This window comes from Nicotiana tabacum, chromosome 8, assembly GCF_000715075.1.
Source record: "Nicotiana tabacum cultivar K326 chromosome 8, ASM71507v2, whole genome shotgun sequence".
NCBI classification, from domain to species: Eukaryota; Viridiplantae; Streptophyta; class Magnoliopsida; order Solanales; family Solanaceae; genus Nicotiana; species Nicotiana tabacum.
Window position 1 is genome coordinate 112,237,130 of NC_134087.1, and position 18,679 is coordinate 112,255,808.

The 18,679-nt window shown below is 38.9% G+C and overlaps 2 protein-coding genes across 3 annotated transcripts; one reads left to right on the top strand and one right to left on the bottom strand.

Moving 5' to 3' along the window:
• The first annotated feature begins 8,245 nt into the window (after positions 1 to 8,245).
• LOC107817549 (uncharacterized) lies at positions 8,246 to 13,488 on the top strand. The gene is made up of 9 exons (XM_016643403.2): positions 8,246 to 8,533; positions 8,612 to 8,816; positions 9,141 to 9,231; positions 9,791 to 9,936; positions 10,364 to 10,607; positions 11,138 to 11,242; positions 11,329 to 11,511; positions 11,929 to 12,130; positions 12,741 to 13,488. Exons 1-9 carry the CDS (start codon positions 8,383 to 8,385, stop codon positions 13,208 to 13,210), a joined length of 1,797 nt encoding a protein of 598 aa, XP_016498889.1. The 5' UTR covers positions 8,246 to 8,382; the 3' UTR covers positions 13,211 to 13,488.
• A 1,536-nt stretch (positions 13,489 to 15,024) lies between these two features.
• On the bottom strand, positions 15,025 to 17,720 carry LOC107817548 (transcription factor DIVARICATA). 2 transcript variants are annotated; one of them, XM_016643402.2, is made up of 3 exons: positions 17,243 to 17,720; positions 16,601 to 17,049; positions 15,025 to 16,067 (listed from the first exon to the last, which is right to left on the bottom strand). In XM_016643402.2, exons 2-3 carry the CDS (start codon positions 17,038 to 17,040, stop codon positions 15,569 to 15,571), a joined length of 939 nt encoding a protein of 312 aa, XP_016498888.1. In that variant the 5' UTR covers positions 17,041 to 17,049; positions 17,243 to 17,720; the 3' UTR covers positions 15,025 to 15,568. The 2 variants fall into 2 exon arrangements, with proteins under 2 accessions (XP_016498888.1, XP_075075644.1); XM_075219543.1 differs by having other exon boundaries at positions 16,601 to 17,708.
• Positions 17,721 to 18,679: the final 959 nt, after the last annotated feature.

The following is an 18,679-nucleotide window of genomic DNA, read 5'->3' on the forward strand; positions in this document are numbered from 1 at the left end:
TACATGCTATAAACCTAACTTGGGACTGGCGCAACCGTATCATAACATATTTGCAGGAAGGAACACTCCCACAAGATAAGAAAGAAGCCAAAAATCTCTGAATACAGGCGGCCAGATACAGCCTCGTAAACTATGATCTTTACAAAAGGACGTTCGGCACCCCCGGCCAAATGTCTTGGGCCAAATCAAACAAGGCAGATACTAGAAAAAGTACGCGAGGGGCACTACGGCACCCATACGGGAAACCGTCCCCTCATCAAATGCCTCATCAGCGCAGGATACTACTGCCTACCATGAAAAAAGAAACTGCAGATTATGTCAGGAAATGTGAACAGTGCCAAAAATATGCCCCTATAATACACCAAGCAGGAGAACTCCTGCATTCCATCACTTCTCCATGGCCATTCATAAAGTGGGGGATGGATATTATTGGACCCCTCCCAGTAGGACAAGGTAAGATACACTTCCTTTTGGTTTTAACTGACTATTTTTCTAAATGGGTGGAAGTAGGTGCATACACTCAAATACGTGAGCCAGAAGTTATCGCGTTCATATGGAAAATATAATATGCCACTTCGGTATTCCCAAAGAAATCAGTTGTGACAACGGGCCTTAGTTCATCGGAAAGAAAACAACCGAGTTTTTTGAAAAATGGCACATCAAACGAATACTCTCCACACCATACCATCCCGCCGGCAACGGCCAAGCCGAATCCTCCAATAAAATGATCTTGAATATATTGAAAACGAAGCTCGAGGACGCCACGGGGCTATGGCTTGAACTGCTTCCAGAAGTACTATGGGCATACTGCACTATGCCAAAAACTAGCACAGGTGAGATGTCATACTCACTAGTCTACGGGACTGACCCGGTTAAACCCGTCGAAGTCAGAGAACCTAGCCTGAGATACTCCAACTAAAGCAGACCAAGTAACGATTAAAGTAGGCTACAAAACCTGGATAAAGTCGAAGAACGAAGAGATATGGATCACGTAAGAATGGTAGCCTAAAAGCAACAAGCACAAAGGTACTATAACAAGAAGGTCAAAGTACGACCACTCAAGGACGGAGACTACGTTCTCAAAGCTAAAACACAAGCAGCGAAAAACCCTAATGAGGGAAAACTGGGAATAAACTGGGACGGGCCACACAAAATCACGGCGACAGCAAACAAAGGAGCATTCCAGCTAGAGATAATGGAAGGAAAACTACTCCAAAACAATTGGAATGTCGCCCATCTCAAATACTTCCACTTCTAAAAAGAGGCGCCGCCTAAGTCGTACTCTTTTTCCCTCATCCGATATTTTTCCCAATCGAGTTTTCTCGGTGAGGTTTTTAATGAGGCGGCAAGGGAGACGTCTCGAGGTCCGAAGTATTGTTCATTACCCTGCACGTCCACGTGATCTCCAGGCCAAGTAATGAAGGGACTGGGTATAGATAGCCAAATCTCCATTATATGTACAAAGACAACATGTATTTCCTACAGGAATATAATCAAATCTCCAATGTATGAATGAAACTAGCATCCACGATACTACCAACAAATAAAATAGAGCGCCACCCTCACGACGGGATAATACTTTGATGCCAGCTCGAAAGTAACATCCCAATGGCTAAGGCCATCGACAAAGATACAAGTTCGACTTCACTCGAACGATGATGGGATGTTACTTTGACGCCAGCTCAAAAGTGACATCCCAATGGCTAAGGCCATCGACAAAGATACAAGTTCGACTTCACTCAAACTATGACGGGATACTACTTCGACGCCAGCTCGAAAGGAACATCCCAATGGCTAAGGCCATCAACAAAGATACAAGTTCGAACTCGAACTACAGCGGGATGTTACTTCGACGCCAGCTCGAAAGTAACATCCTAATGGCTAAGGCCATCAACAAAGATACAAGTTTGACTTTACTCGAACTACGACGGGATACTACTTTGACGCCAGCTCGAAAGTAACATCCCAATGGCTAAGGTCATTAATAAAGATACAAGTTCAACTTCAATCGAACTACGACAGGATGTTACTTCGACGCCAGCTCGAAAGTAACATCCCAATGGCTAAGGCCATCGACAAAGATACAAGTTTGACTTTACTAGAACTATGACGGGATGTTACTTCGATGCCAGCTCGAAAGTAACATCCCAATGGCTAAGGCCATCAATAAAGATACAAATTCGACTTCACTCGAACTACAACGGGATACTACTTTGACGCCAGCTCAAAAGTAGCATCCCAACGGCTAAGGCCATCGACAAAGATACAAGTTTGACTTCACTCGAACTACGACGGGATACTACTACGATATCGGCTTGAAAGTAACATCCCAAAGGCTAAGGACATCACCAAAAAAAAAGGTACGACATCACTCGAAGCAAAATTAGCTTAACAGTTCGACAAATACCCGGGATATCACAAATATAACAAAGATTGCCACCGAATCGACAAAATAATTTTTTCATTAAAACAAAATATTACTAACACCTATATTTACAATAGGCTCAAAGACGCCCTTACAAAAATCCTGAAGTGAAAGTAAGTACAAACCAAAAGTTACACATCATCCATGGTAGCATACACATCTTCGTACCAAGAGTCAGAGGCAAGACGGTCCGCATCATCAGAGTTGATATCATCTCCGTCAAGTGTAAGCGGGTCGTATCCGCATGCCTCACGAGCTACACGAGCTTTGGCACGCATATCCTAAAGTTTTACTTCAGATGCCCTCCCATCTCCATGAAGACCCTTGTACACATCAAGCTGGGCCTCAGCGTGAACCCACAACTCATATAAACGACGGGGCATGATAGGATCGGCCGAAGCACGAGATGTAGAAGGTTGCGAGTGTCGACACCTGTCTTCCGTTCTCAGTGATGCCACTTGTCCGGTCAACGCGGATAGCTCCACCTCCAACTCCTTAACACGCCCCTCAAGCCCTGCTACCTTAACCGCGAATGCCTCCTTCTCCTTGGTTAGCTCCGACCTATAGACACAGAGGGTATCTTCCAAAACCATCGCTTCAAAAATAACAATCGCCAGTTAATCGGCACTCACACTCAACTCACCCTTGAGCTCATTAATCTCTGTCGTCTTCATACCCAATTCGGCAGTCAAACTGGCCATCTTTACTTGTAGGTCGGCATTCTCGGGCATCACCCCTCTACTTAACTCGAGCTCATCTTCCTTCACCTTAAGGGACACCTCGAGTTCACTGTTGCAAGTGAAGACCTTCATAAGGTCCTCTTCTCACTCCCTCAACTCCTCGACATTGCGCGCCAATTGATCCTCCCTCTATTTAAGCCCTTCGCGGAACAGTTGGAAGTTAGGGTCCTGATTGTAGATGTCGACCACCGCACGATGCTTGGTGCGATATTCTTGATATTTAGAAGACATCTTCCTATAGATGGCCGCCCTCTTCCTTTCCCAGCGCTCGCGCTCGATCTCCACGATAAGAGTCTAACACAACAAGAAAAAAGTTAAAACAAAAAGACATGTCGACAATAACAACGCAAACCCAACGACAAAAAGGAAGAGAAATACATCTACCCGCAAGGCCATACCGGCAACGTTACGAGACAACTTCATGTCGCTCATTTCTCTAAGAGACTCACTCTCAGGGGCGGCACATAAAGGGGCTAAATCAGACGCCACCTGATCACAGTTCGACAACAAGTTGTAGTCCCCATGGACAACTATATGCCAATCAGAACCCTCCACTCTGACCTTCACATGAGTATGGCGTTCTAAAAACTCACGAACATCCTCTGGGTCGACATTCAAACCCGAGCCTTCGCCCTCGATGCATAGGCCCCCTCCAATGTTAGACAATGCGCCACCCTCAGCGGAGCGCATGGAGCCGCCTCCTGGGTAAACCCTTTCTGTTTGGGGAGACCTCCCCGCCAAGATGGCGTCGGCCATAAACGTGGGCACAGGTGCCGTCTGCGATTCACCCGTCCTACATTTACCAGTGTCCACAGCCACATCCTTCCCAAGCTCCACCCTCCTCCTTTTCCTCAGTAATGACTCGTCCCCACTAGAGGATTCGTCCACTAGGTGATGGATCAGTACAGAAGAGGCCTCTTCCCTCACGACCATATCGCGAGAAGGATCTCCCATTTGTATCGGTTGAGCATGACCCTCTCGGACGGACTCACTTAAAGTAAATTGCATTCCTGCAGCAGCGACAGCCTGTCGAAATGTAGGGACTGGGGCCCTCCTCCTTAAAGCTCCTCGACCTGTCATCGTGAAGAGTCGTATCAATAGACAACGGTATATAGTCAAGAAGTGATACATGGGAAGACACTTACCAGATAAAACTCTCAGCCCAAAGCATTTCACGAAAGTGGGTCAGTCTCGAGTCTCCGCTACATGGGAAAGCAGACGGGCTACCTAATCCCTTATACCTGTAATAGGGTGGGTGGATGCCCCATAGCTGCAAACGAGAAGCAAACAAACACTAAGGCGAATGAAGAAGAAAAGAAAGAGTAAAACAAGTGGTTACACTTACGATTCTCGTTCCACCATTCCGGGAACCTAGCGGGGTCAGACACGATGTGTTCAGTTCTGACGAAGAAGTACTTGTGCCAAAATTTGTGACTCGCTCAGTCATCGGTCCTAACCACAGTCCTTTCGTCCCACGATGCCTCAAATGCACCATAGTACCCCTATGAAAGTTGGGTGAAAACAAGTGTAGAAGGTGGTGAACTGTAACCTCGCACCCCGCCAACTCCGCGTATTTTTCGACAACAGGAGTATTTTAAGCGTGTACGGGGAAAGTTGTGTCGGGAAAACCTGATAGAATTGACAGAATTCTTCCGCTAACGGGAGAAGGGGGAAGGAATGACCGATCACGAAAGGGCACTTATAAAAGGCACAGTACCCAGGCCTATGGACTTCCACGAAGTCCCATCCCACTGGAACCATATCAACATGAGCGGGAATTTTATATTTTGCACGGAGAGCATCAATATAAACTTGTTCAGTTTCGGAGAACACGAGGATAGGAGGAGGAGGAGGATCCTTAAGAAAGTCGCTCCGAGACATAGGGTGTCTCGGCAACAACTCCTTCATGGTGGGAAAGATATCCTCCTCCTCCACTGTCATGTCCTCACTGCCAGAGGGGAGCGCCATGGACAACGGAATGGCGTCATAAATCCCTTCACGAGATCAATGTATTCTAGGCATCTCTTCGGCGTAAAGGGTGTTAAAATAGCAGAGAAAGCCAAGAACGAAGAATGGGAGAAGAGGAAGCAGAGAAATCGTTGGAACAAACACGGGGGAGATGAGAAAGAATAACCAGAGACAAAATGGCCAAGAGTTTTTGAAAAAACAAACCCTCCACCTATTTATAGGATTGGGTGGCACCAGAATCGAAGCGGAAGGCTGCAGAATGGCACCGAAATCGAAGCGACAACCTCTCATCCCCTGTCTCGAAAACACGCATAATGATGACGCACGTGGAAATGACATCATTTTCCGATAAGATACGCCACCCAGGGTCTTGTTGAGCACATTAACCTCCCATTGTTGGCCAAGCCATAACGCTTCGTGAAACCAAATTTCTCCAAAGGAGTGGGTGGTGTCCTCTTATCAAGGACACACCAAGTTGCAACCTCGACAAGCGGAGGGACTAACTGTATGGGTCCAAATATGGACGACCACGGCTATCGACAAACACGACAAAAGACAAGATCTTCATAGCTCGACATTCTGTGGAGGACGATAGGCAGCGGACGGAGGACGTATAACTTTTACAATGGTGTAGGCCCAATAGGGGGACACTAGGAATATACTTTCGAATATTCCCTATGATATGTATTTGAGGGTTTAGAAGGGGGTTGTCCCTTATATATAGGGGGCTTTTCTGCTTTTTAGGTGGAGGGGAACACTGATTGTAATACTTTCCTACAAAAAGATTGGCATTCTTAACGTTCGATCACTCATTTTCGCAAGATCAAGAAATATTATCCATTGTGTTCATCTTTTATACATTTTGTTCTAGAGTTTATTATACTTAGCTAAGATTTACCCTTTCACTCTCTTTAATTGATTTATTCAAAAAGGTTCCAATATCTTTTGAGTCAAACAACCAGTAGTATTAGTACTATTCTTACATTTTTGTACTCCTAAATCTTTGTTATCCCATATTGTGCCATTCTTACTGATTTTGTTAGTAGTATTCTTGTAATTCTTACTTTTAGATCTTTGTTATTACACATAGTGTCTTTATTTTTTCTTGTATTTTTATTGTTGGTTGCTTCCCGATTATGTTCGTTAAGCCGAGGGTCTATCGCAAACAACCTCTCTACCCTCGCAAGGTAGGGGTAAGGCATGCGTACACACTACTTTTCCTAGACCCCACTTGTAAGATTACACCGGATTTGTTGTTGTGGTTGTTGGATCTCACCAGTCTAATCAATAGTTTCTTATTGATTACTGTAGTACTGTAACTTATAAGAGCTTCTTGCTTTTTTTTTCCTCTCTCTTGTCCCCAAAGTTCTTCTTAAAGTAAAAACGCGATAAATAGATAAAAAGAGAGTTCATTATTTTTTTTCTGACAGTAATAAATAAATCTAGTCAATCAAACTACTTGAAAATTACATAAAAATTTGTGTACTCTGATAGCTTGGGACAAAGTGTGTAAGCCTAAAAGGTTTGGAGGTTTGAACATTAAAGGATGTAAATCATGGAATATTGCATCAATTGGCAAACTGTTATGGCAAATAGTCACTAAAAAAGATGTGTTGTGGGTTAAATGGGTACATGGGATTTATATAAAGAACTGCAGAGACATCTGGAACATAAACCACCTCAAGAGTGTAGTTGATATTACTGGAGGAAGTTGAATTCATTGAAAGAAATGATGGCACAATGGTTTAATATAGACACATATAAGCTAACTCCAAATGGCACATATTCAGTAACATGTAGCTATAATGCAATGCTTGGGGATATGACAAGGATGAGAGAAGCTGACTTGGTTTGGAGTGTTATAATATTATCTTATGGCTTGCTTATCAGGATAAATTGCTAACAAAGGAAAGGTTACAGAGACTTATGGGAACATGAACTGCTGTTTATGTGAGCTTGGAGTTCCAGAAACTCAACTGCACCTTTTTGCTCAATGTGAATGGGTCACTGAAGTAAAGAAAAAACTGGCTATATTGACTGGTGTCTCTCTCCCACAGAAGCCTGCTAGAAGCACCCTGCAACGGATCAGAAACAGACAATGAAGGCAATTCAAAAAAGAAGCTATTTATGGAGCTATGATTTACTATATATGGCAAGCTAGGAATTGGAAGATATTCAGGAAATTAAATGTAAATAGTGAGTTTATAGTTTTACAGATTCAAAAAGAACTTAGGGAGAGAATAGCAATTGTACATGCTCTAGAAGAGCTAGGAACTATAGAGTTTTGATTAATAGGCTCTGTAATTAGATTACATAGGTGGGGAGTTGTCTTTCTGAGCACCCTTCCTAGAAGGTGGTTTGGAAACTAGATGCTCTTAGTTTGTAAAGCTTTTTGGTTGTTATGGTAATATTCACAGTTTATTACCATAAATAAAAAATAAAAGTCGTGTACTATTTTTATTATAAGGTAATTCCATAATTTTATACAATTTTATTCTTCTTATTGAATCAAGGAGTTCATTATACAATTTTTATCTGACAAGCTTTAAAAGAAACTTGTCAATATTTAAAAAAATTCAACCAAAAGTTATTAGAAAAATATATTTATCATATGTAAAAACTGCTCATTGAATAATTTCTTATAATGACATTTGATTTAAAGAATTCATTTCAAAACCCTTTTTGAAAATTTTCACAACACCTAAAAAAGAAAAATTCAGAAACAAATTTCATTGGCCATCCCTCTAGAATATGTGTTATTATGGAACATGATTCAAGTTTGTATCGCCAATAAATATTTTTAATGCAGGTTTAGTATAAAAAAAGGAAAAGAAATTACATTTACCCAAGTGGTAGGAATGATAAATATAGGGAAACTATTAAGTTTATATCATAGCTAGAGTATATACTATTATGGTGCCAAAAGTAAATAGAATTTTTTTAATTTCACATAAGTGGAATTAAGTGAACCTTTAAAAAATTTATCCAATCAAACATCATACAAGTGTACGAGCCTCGTCAGCTTCAATATCTTATTCAACAATGCGGGTCCCACTTCCCACTATCTCTTCATTTTTTTCCTTTTATTATATTATTATTATTATCATCCCCGTTGTATCCTATCCTAGTAAGTATAAATAGAAACCTTAGCCCCTTGTCTATTCCTCTAACTATTTTTTTTGTAAAATCTATCTGGCTATCTAAGTAGAGTACTTATTATTAAGATCTCTTGATTCTTCATCTTCAATTATGGATTGTGTTTACAAAGATCCTAATGCACCAGTTGAAGAAAGAGTCAAAGATCTTTTATCAAGAATGACACTTGAAGAAAAGATTGGTCAAATGACCCAGATCGAACGAGCTGTTGCTAATCATTCTGCAATAAGAGATGGTTGCATTGGTGAAATTCATTAACCCCTTTATCTCTCTTTTTTTGTTTTTTGGCTTTGTATTATTGAATTAGTTATGAAATTTGCAGGGAGTGTATTGAGTGGAGGTGGGAGTAGACCATTTGAGAATGCAGAGTCAAGTGATTGGGCTAACATGATTGATGAGTTTCAAAAAGGTGCAGTTGAGACCAGGCTTGGCATTCCCATTTTCTATGGGACAGATGCTATTCATGGGAATAATAATGTTTGGGGTGCCACTATTTTTCCTCACAACATTGGACTTGGAGCCACCAGGTTAGATGCACTTGTATGTGTAGTGTAGGTAGTTGAGTCTCTTAAGACAAAAACTACTGCCCGCATCCCACACCCTGGTAGCTGAGTTTCTTGAGTGAGGTTGAGCTCTATACTTATAGTTGAATAGACAATTATAGTTCATGGTGTTCGGGTCAGCTTGATTATTCTATTGGCCTAGTGATATTGGTGTAGGTGCTGTGATTCGTACCATTATCTATTCTTTGTTTATATCAATTACTATATGATGGGCTAGTAAAAGGAGTAGTGTATTTAAGTGGGTTTGGTGTTTTAGAAAGGCTGATAATACAGGTGTGTATTTCGCAGAGATGCTGATTTAGTCACAAGGATAGGAGTTGTGACAGCTCTTGAAACCAGGGCATGTGGAGCTCAATATGCTTTTGCTCCTTGTGTTGCTGTAAGTCAAAAAGAAAATTTTCCTTTGTTTTTCAACTTTAATATTGCCACTTTTGGGAAAGAGGACTAAATTTGATGCTTGTTGGTATAAATTTGGCTTGACTAAGAACCCCTTTGAGTTACAAAATATTCCCCCCACTTGCTATTAATGAAATAGACATCTTGAGAAAACTTTTCTGCTTTCTTGACATAAATGCAAAGCAAGCATATTTTATTTCCTGTTCCAACATTTACACCTGCTAATGAGGATTTATTATTGGTTGATTTTCTAATTAAGTTTTAAATTTTTCTTAACTTAATTGTCTATCTGGATATAATTCATTAAGAGAACTGATACTACAGTCTCCAGAACATAGTCCCTTGCTCATGAGTCATAGATGTTTTAACTATCAATATTCCTCTTGAAGTAAGACTTTCCAAGACTGTTAGATATGCAAGTTAAGAAAATAAGTTGTTAGATTTTTGTTACCTAAAAGGAAATTCTAGTGTCTTCTTGCAGTTTCTTCTGTAATGGCATTTAACCGAATCCAAAAATATATGATCCAACTGAATTATGGCAGGTCGTCAAAGACCCTAGATGGGGAAGATTTTACGAGAGTTACAGTGAAGATACTGAAGTTGTCAGAAAAATGACCTCTCTTGTTACGGGATTGCAAGGTCAGCCACCAGAAGGACATCCAAATGGCTATCCTTATGTTGCTGGAAGGTAGAGATAGTGATGAGCACTATAATTTCATTTATTCAAAACTTGTCATCTTGCAAAGTTAAAGCCAGGATTATTCTCCTGTCAAAACATGCTTCAGTTGGAAGTGCTTTAGTTTTTTTGACAAACTAGTAGAATGATTTACATCAAACTGTAATGTAGACAGCTAGTTGCAAGGAACGTTTTCATAAGTGTTAGAATCCTAACAAGTACAGAATGGACGTTTGATCTGTCTTCGTATAATGATGTTGTCCATATATTACTTTGGTAACTAAGTATTTATGATATCCTAATATAACATGTACCTCATAGATTACTTTATTTAGAGTTCTGCACCTCTTATCTTCCTCTATCTATCTCTCATTTATGCTACTTCTACAAACCTGCTTTCTCAAATACAGAAATGTTGACACTAGTTTCTTGATTTCAGAAATTATGTCATGGCATCTGCAAAGCATTTCGTAGGTGATGGGGCAACTGAGAATGGTACAAACGAAGGAAATACAATAGCATCGCATGATGAAATGTTCAATATCCACCTAGCACCATATATAGACTGTATCGCCCGAGGAGTTTGCACTGTTATGGCATCCTACTCCAGCTGGAATGGAGACAAAATGCACACTCATCGTTATCTTTTGACAGAGGTCTTGAAAGATAAGCTTGGATTCAAGGTAAAAAGATTTGAACTTAACTGCACACCTGAATACAAAAGTGCAGAAAGATATGTTCTTCCGAACTTTCACTTGCATCCCTGAAAAAAAGAACTAAAATATGACTTCTTTATTTGGATTAAGTTTGATAATTAACATGACAAATCACTTTCTTCCTATTCTTTTGTTCTCTTTGCTTCTACACTTTCTTTTCTTTTTTTCTGGGGGAGGAGGGCGTATGGGAGAGGCTTAGCCGAGGGTCTATCGGAAATAGTCTCCCAGCCCTTCCAGGGTAGGGGTAAGGCTGCGTACATCCTACCCTCCCCAGACCCCACTTGTGAGATTATATTGTGTGGTTGTTGTTGTTGTTGTTAGGGGGGCGTATGGGAGAGGTCCAAATGTTTGATTTTTCCCTCTTTAGCTTCTGCTGTGTCTTTTTCTAAGAGCACCTCTGTTCTTGTTTAGTTATTTCATTCTAATGGGGCGACAATTATACTCATGTGAGATGCGGAGAAGCTTTGTTATATGATAAAAGCAATATTCTGGTGCAGGGTCTCGTGATTACAGACTGGGAAGCACTTGACCGGCTTACTGACCCTCATGGATCAGATTATCGTCAATCAATCAAGTCAACCATCAATGCTGGAATTGATATGGTAGGATCAAAACAGTGTTTGAAGCCTAAATTTGCAGCTGTTTAGCCTAATTCAAACTTTCCGTTTGCATCTTGTGAATATTACAGGTGATGGTGCCATTTAGATATGAATTATTCTTAGAGGAGCTGTTATCACTGGTCAAATCTGGGGAGATATCGATGGCCAGGATAGATGATGCTGTTGAAAGAATCTTGAGAGTCAAATTTGTTACTGGATTATTTGAACATCCATTTACAGATAGATCATTGATAGAATTGGTTGGTTGTGAGGTATTCTTACTTCTTTCTGTCGCCTATTGCGATTATATTTACACTCTTCTGAACCTAAGAAGAAACTCCTGCTTAAAATGTATAAATAGCCTCTCCCGACCCCTCGTAAAAAATAAGAAAGAAGAATTTCGTCACTACTGATGTTGAAACTGTTTACCGGAACCTTGTCTTATTATACTTTCTCTTCACGAAATGCTTAAGTTTTAATGAGATTACATGTTTCCATCTCTTTTTTCTACGCAATTGTGATTCTGATCAATGCTGATTTTTCAGACTGAACTTTTCCCGGAATTTAGTGTTCTCGTTAGACTCTGTTAGAGTTTTCTTTAAGCTGTCTTGCATTTGAAAAATGGTGATTCTGGACTTCATCATCTTGGATCTGACTTAAGTCAATGTTATTGTGTCACATTGTTTAAGGCACATAGAGATGTAGCACGTGAAGCCGTTCGTAAATCCTTAGTCTTGTTGAAAAACGGGAAAGATACAAAGAAACCATTTCTTCCTCTAGATAGGAATGCCAAAAAGATCCTCGTTGCTGGAACTCATGCTGATGATCTTGGTTACCAGTGTGGAGGGTGGACTGCTACATGGACAGGACAAAGTGGCAGAATCACAGTTGGTAAGTACTCCCTCCTTTTCGATTTAAGTGTCTTAGTTTGACTACGCATCAAATCCATCTGTAACATGATTAACAGACCTAAGTTGCTCGGACTCTTCACTTTGGATGTTGCACCCGTATCGACACGACGTGGGTGTGAGTGTGGGATCCGTACCAGGATCTGGTCAACCGATTTTGGATACTTTGACCAAAATCAAGAGAGAAATTCGGGACAAATACAATAATTTCTAAATTCAAAACAAACGCTAGGGTGAAATTGAAGAAAATGGAATATTTTGTATATAGAAATTTCTATGTCAGTCATTTTCCTTTAATCTCCATCTCGGATTCTCCTCTTGTCAATATTTTCTCCTTCTCGGAATACCCACATAATGTTCATAATTTAGACATATATTTATAACTATGTTTTTAGATATTTGAATTACTTATAGCCGAATCCCTACTCCCGTATCCATACCTCGTTGTACCCCCGAATCTTGAAATTTAGATCATGAAGGATCCGACCTCTAGATTTGCACTCGTATCGGACACTAGCACCCGAGTCCGAGCAACTTACCATTTGCACATTACTATCGTAAACTCAACTGGATATATGATCCACTTTGTATAGGCACAACCATATTGGAAGCGTTAAGGAAAGTGATAGGAAAGGAAACAGAGATAGTATTTGAGCCAAATCCTACACCAGAAACTTTTGCTAATCAAGACTTCTCGTTTGCCATCGTGGCCATTGGTGAGGGTCCATATTGTGAAACTGGTGGTGACGATCCAGAGTTAAAAATTCCATTTAATGGAACAGAAATTGCAACCTTTGTTGCTGACAGAGTTCCTACAGTGACGATTCTGATTTCTGGAAGACCTATGGTATTAGAACCATCGCTCTTGGAAAAAGTAGATGCATTTGTTGCAGCTTGGTTGCCCGGAACTGAAGGAACAGGAATCACAGATGTCCTTTTTGGAGATTATCCATTTCAAGGGAAACTACCTGTGACATGGTTTAAAACTGTTGATCAATTGCCAATGCACGTTCGAGGGAATTCCGATCATCTATTTCCTTTCGGATTTGGTCTGACAGCCTAAACAAGAAAAAATGACAGGCACTTAAATGCTTAAATGAGATGGTCATGGATTCATCATCATACCAGCCAGTTATTCTTTGGTTGAAGTCCTTGAAGAGAACTTCAGCTGGATTCTTGCTCTTGAATGGAGAAATTAATTACATAGAAATATCTATATATTACTGCTGTATCTCAAATAACAAAAAGAGAAGCTAGTGGCTGTATCTTCTTGTATGATGTTCCATCAAGATTATGAATTTATGATGATTGCTTCAATGCTGAAATTTGATTTTGTTTTTCTCCTTTTTCCAATAGCTACACTATGTTTTATAACCTTACACAGTTACAGCCTTACATGACTGTATATTCATTTTCATTTGAAAAATGATTGTCCGGTAGGTTATTCGCTTTTTACTAGAAAATACATATGCTGCAGTATGTTTTCCATCCCTATTAGATTCTTTTTCTCTGATGCTTTAGTTCAGTAGTAAGAGCGCAGTGTGACCATGTGTTGGTTAGGCGCATGTCGTGAGTTCAACCCCTACCAATTACAAAGGGCAGTCCATTATTCACCGAGTTTGGAAGTGTGTGTTAGCTGGCTTCGAAGATTCTTGGATTATTAAAAAAAATGATTTTTTTTTCTCTGATAAGGAAGAAAAGCCCCCACATGAGATCATTCAGAGATCTCTGTGGTCCACAGAGCTAACCTTATTTACACCATAGCAGTAATTGCAGCATCATTTGTAAAATGTAAACAATGTCCTCTGCTTGATCCATTGGAATATCTTCCGAGAAGAAGAATTAGAATATTGTAATCCGAATGTATTTAAGAAGAAAAGAAAAACAACTTTTGTTTGCCGAAAGTGTGAGGTGTTGGACTAGCATGTGTGGCTGTAGTTGGTGAAAGAAGAGATGAAAATTCGAATAAATTGACTTAGTGACTTCCCTTCTGCAACTTGCAGATTATTATGCTCTCTTCTTTTTTATAAAAGAATGTTACTTTTTGTCATTTCCTGTGTGGTATTTACTGTTTTAGTAAACCAAATAAGCATAATGCTCTTGCCACCCTAAATTGAGAATTCCTCCCCGACTTGATGTGTTTGATTTGAATATACTATAAGTCCAAGTAAGCTAGCTGCTACTAAAACGGAACCTTGAGCTTAGCTCAACCCAAAAACTAGCTCCTTTCATATGAAGTGAAATCTTTGTTTTTACTTTCATTTTAAAGAAAAAAGAAATTGGTATGATATGGTATTAAAATAAGAAAAGCAATCATATATTCTTTGGAATACTGATTAGATCTTGTTCAGCACTCCACTCGTGCAGTAGTCACCCCAAAACTGACTAATACATTGAAGAAACTTTTCAAGTGAATGAGTCTAAAAGGAGAAAGTCACTGCATTTGATTACCAAAAGAAAGAAGGACAAGTCCATTATTTAGTATGACAAATCTGCCATGAATCTTGCTTTGTACCTTTAGATCATATTAGTTTACTCATTAATTAATGTTCCTACAAGTGGGATCTTGATTTTTTCAAAAGGATCCCTTGAAAAAGATCTCAAAAAGATTATACATAATCTCCAAGAAAAAGGAAAAAGGAAAAAGGGGGTGGGGATTTTGGATTATGGGAAGGTTTGAAGAATAGGATGCTTGAGTTAGTGGAGTGTAGACTCAGCTTCGACTATAAAGCTTTCAAGTCGGACGCGGTCAAGTAAACTTGTTCTTGCAAATAGAAACAGATCCAAAGATTTAAACTTGATTTATTCAACAATGGATTCGAATTTAACATTTGTTTTTGCTAAGCTGTGTCAAAAAACTACAGAGTAACTGTGTCTGCTTAAGCTTGCGAAAACACCCTTAAGACTGTTAGGTCTATCAACAGGGAAACATTTGCATTCAAAACAAAAGCTTAAATGTGCACTAGGAATATCCGGTGTTACTACAATCAATAGTCAAATCTCAAATGCCATAAAATTTCTAACAGACCTTTATTTGTCTGTGTTTTTCATTTAGAGTACAATAGCTAGTAATACTCCATGATCTTCCTGAAATGCACATAAAATCAGGCCATTTTCCTTGCATCTCTTGTAATTCTATTATGCCCTCAAAAGGATTTTACAGGTTTTTGTCCATTCCTCTATGCTCATTTTGCCACTGTGAACTCCACCTGTACTGTGGTTTTAAGTACAGACTACAGAGAGTAAGGACTTCTAAAAGGACACACTAACTCATGGCTAACTCAAAGTGCCAAGCAACATATATTCACAATACAAGAGAGATGTAGACCGACGGAAGCAGTAACAGAAGCTAGATACTGAATTGAAAATAAGCATATTTTGATGCACTGATCAAAGTTCTAATATTTTGGATATGCCTATGTCATGCATGATAGTAAGGCTGTGCCGATTGAAGCTGAAAATTCATACTTTGAGATCCAAAGTAAGGCTCACGCATTGCAGCTCTTTGCTGCAGACTTTGGCTTTGCATTTTAGTGTCCCCATAGGAGTTACCTCCATAAGGAGGAGACATGAACAAACTTCCTTCTGCATAATTAAAGCCATTATTCACCTGACTCCACTGAAATGGCATTTTGTGCATGGCATTGTCAGCCGATTTTGGTTGCTGGGAAATCACAGTGGATTGATCGATTGGAGTTGGTTTTTGGTGATCCGGTGAAGGCATTTGATTATCGTTGAGATTTATTGTTGTAATGTCATGAATGCTGGCGCGTCTTTTATCTTTGCCACCCGAAAGTTGTCTGATAAAGTACTTCTGAGCATGACTTGCGACTTGAGTTGGGGTTCTAGTAATAACGAAATTTCGCGAGATATTCCTCCAATCGCCTTTTCCATACTTTTTAAGCCCCATTAGAAACAACCTGAACAAGAATCAAGCAAATCCCCTTGTCAATCATGAAATTTGATCATATAAACATCAATGCTTGAAGAATCTTAGAAACTTAACAGATAAACCAAGTCTAACGTACATGTCAGCTTTCTCAGCACCCAAGAGTGAAGAACAACCAGAAAACTTAATAGGTTCAAGATTCTGAGCTTCATGGATCCAAAATTAATATTTATGCTACTTTTCAGGGGTTTTCACTTTTAGTATATATTTATAATCTACGCTAAAAATGATGAGTTCAACTGAATCAACTCCTAACACTTTAGGTCCGCCTCTGATTATTATTGTCAACTTGTCACATAATTATTTAGGTGGTGGTTCATTATTCCACTACCTGACATGTTTTGCCAAGTTGTTAAATGAACTGTGTGATATTATAGGGATACAACTATACAAGAAAATTTATAGTGTGGTCCATACAGAAAGAAGCCAAACATGCAATTTAAAAAAAACAGTGAAAGAAGTACACACACAACAGAAATAAACAATAATGAAGAAAAAACTCACTTATGTTCTTCCTCTGTCCATGGAATACCCTTCTTCCTCTCTTGTTCTGGAGGCCTATTGGACAAAGATCTTTTGCCTCCAACAACATAAGACTGCTTGTATCCATCAAAGCTGTTATGACTATTCCCCCATTCTAATGTAAAAGGTGAAGAAGAAGAGGAAGAAGAAGAAGTAGTAGTATAACCAGGAATAGTAATTAATCCAGCTTCTATCCTGCTCACATCATCTTCTAATTCCTTATATTGCCTAATTACATCAACAACTGTTTTCCCTGGAACCATTTCTGCTACCCTTTGCCATCTATCTGGTGTATCTTTATCAAACAAGGCAAGAGCATTTTCAAATGCCTTATTCTCAGCTGGAGTCCATTTTGTGCTCCTTTCCTCATCAAGAAACCAGCTTGAATTTGAAAGATAAGGAGCTGGTGATAAAATCTCCATAACCCCCACCTCAAAAAAAAAAAAAAAGTCAAATTACAGAGGGAAAAGTTACTAAAGATGGTTCAAGAATGCATTTTTAAGAAAAAGTTTTTGAATTTGAGGAAGCAAAGGACTCAGAGAGGAAATGTAGAGAGGCTGAGATTTTACAATGGCAATATCAGTGTTAAATCAACAAGTCAGCATCTATAAGGAATCAGAATACCTTTTTTAACCATAGCCACCTCCCCAACCTGAGGAATCTTGAAAAGACTCAACTTTTTCAATGTCAAAAGAAAAAATCCTAAGCTCTATGATAATCTTAAAAAAAAGAGGGGATTAACTATAACAGACAAAGATTATCTCACGCCAAGTTAAATCTTACAAAATATTCTCATTAAGATCTGAACCCACAGAACAATTTTGAAAAAGAAAAAGGAGAGAACTTTCTATAATTAAAGCTCACTAGCTGAAGAAACAAGGTGACACTGTAAAAAGCTGAAAATTGTTGAAACCCAAATGAGTAAATAGTACAAAGGACTCTGAATTTGAGAATTATAAGGGGCTTTGTGTGAGGAGAGAAAAAAGGAAAGAAGCAGAGAAAATTTGTGTCTGCTTTCTTCCTTTTCCCTTTATGACTCAACAACAAAGAAAAGAGAAAGAGAGAGAGAGAGAGAAAGAAAAAAGATGGTAAGAACAAGAGCAACAAGTAAACAATCTAGTCTAGTAATAAGTTTTGAGGAATTAATTTAAATTTACGTTCCCCAAAAAAATAAAAAAATAATTGGAATTTGGAGAGAGAATAGAGAGAAGGCTAAAGGTGGTGGGTTGTGATTGGATGGGCATGGTGCTTGTGGATACTGCAAACTTATGAAAAAGTTTTTCTTATTTTAGTGCACACTCCTGCTACCTCTTTTTTTTTTTCAAAATTAGCAAAAGAGAATACTAACAAATTTTTAACTTAGGAAAAAGGAATTAAAATTACAAAAAAGATATTTTTGTAAGACATGAAATTTGGTTAGGCTCCTCATGATGATTCGTGGAAGCTCACTTAAACAGAAAATATGTGTTGGTGGAAGGGGACCCAAATACATATAGGCAAACCACTTATTGGCAAGGGGTGGTTTGGTTTAAAGTAGAAGAGAATTTAATCTTCATATAAAATTTTGTATTACTACTTATATACCATTTGGCTTTTTGATATATAAAATTTTGCATAACTAGTACTCACAAAACTTATGTGGGGTCTAAGGTGGTAAATCAACTATTGCCTTTTAACTTATGCAATCCCACCATAATAGTTCTCATATATAAAAAATATAAACATTAGCAATAACCACATAAAAATTCTTAAATTATCTAAGAAATACATACATTATAATTGTAGCATAACTAGATCGTTAACGAGATGACATGTGTAATTTGGTTTGTCATTATCTAAGACAAATGAAAAAAATATAAATTTATGTCATTAGGAAAGATATTGTACGCTTAATTTTTTTGATTATGATTTGGTAGTGACATTTGTGTAATTTGCAGTAAAAGGGAATTCATTCCATGACTCGTGTTGCTGTCAACAGGTGGAATGTCAAAACCAATCACCTTTCATAATCCAAGATAAGGTCAGTGAGCTTCTGATTAGGATTAAGGTTTGACTCATTGT

Excerpts from the sequence above, each read along its gene's own strand:
- LOC107817549 (XM_016643403.2), top strand. The coding sequence starts at position 8,383 with ATGGATTGTGTTTACAAAGATCCTAATGCACCAGTTGAAGAAAGAGTC. Across the intron at positions 8,534-8,611 it reads AATAAGAGATGGTTGCATTG|GGAGTGTATTGAGTGGAGGT; the intron begins GTGAAATTCATT and ends TGAAATTTGCAG. Across the intron at positions 9,232-9,790 it reads CTTTTGCTCCTTGTGTTGCT|GTCGTCAAAGACCCTAGATG; the intron begins GTAAGTCAAAAA and ends GAATTATGGCAG.
- LOC107817548 (XM_016643402.2), bottom strand. The coding sequence starts at position 17,040 with ATGGAGATTTTATCACCAGCTCCTTATCTTTCAAATTCAAGCTGGTTT. Across the intron at positions 16,068-16,600 it reads TGGACAGAGGAAGAACATAA|GTTGTTTCTAATGGGGCTTA; the intron begins GTGAGTTTTTTC and ends ATTCTTGTTCAG.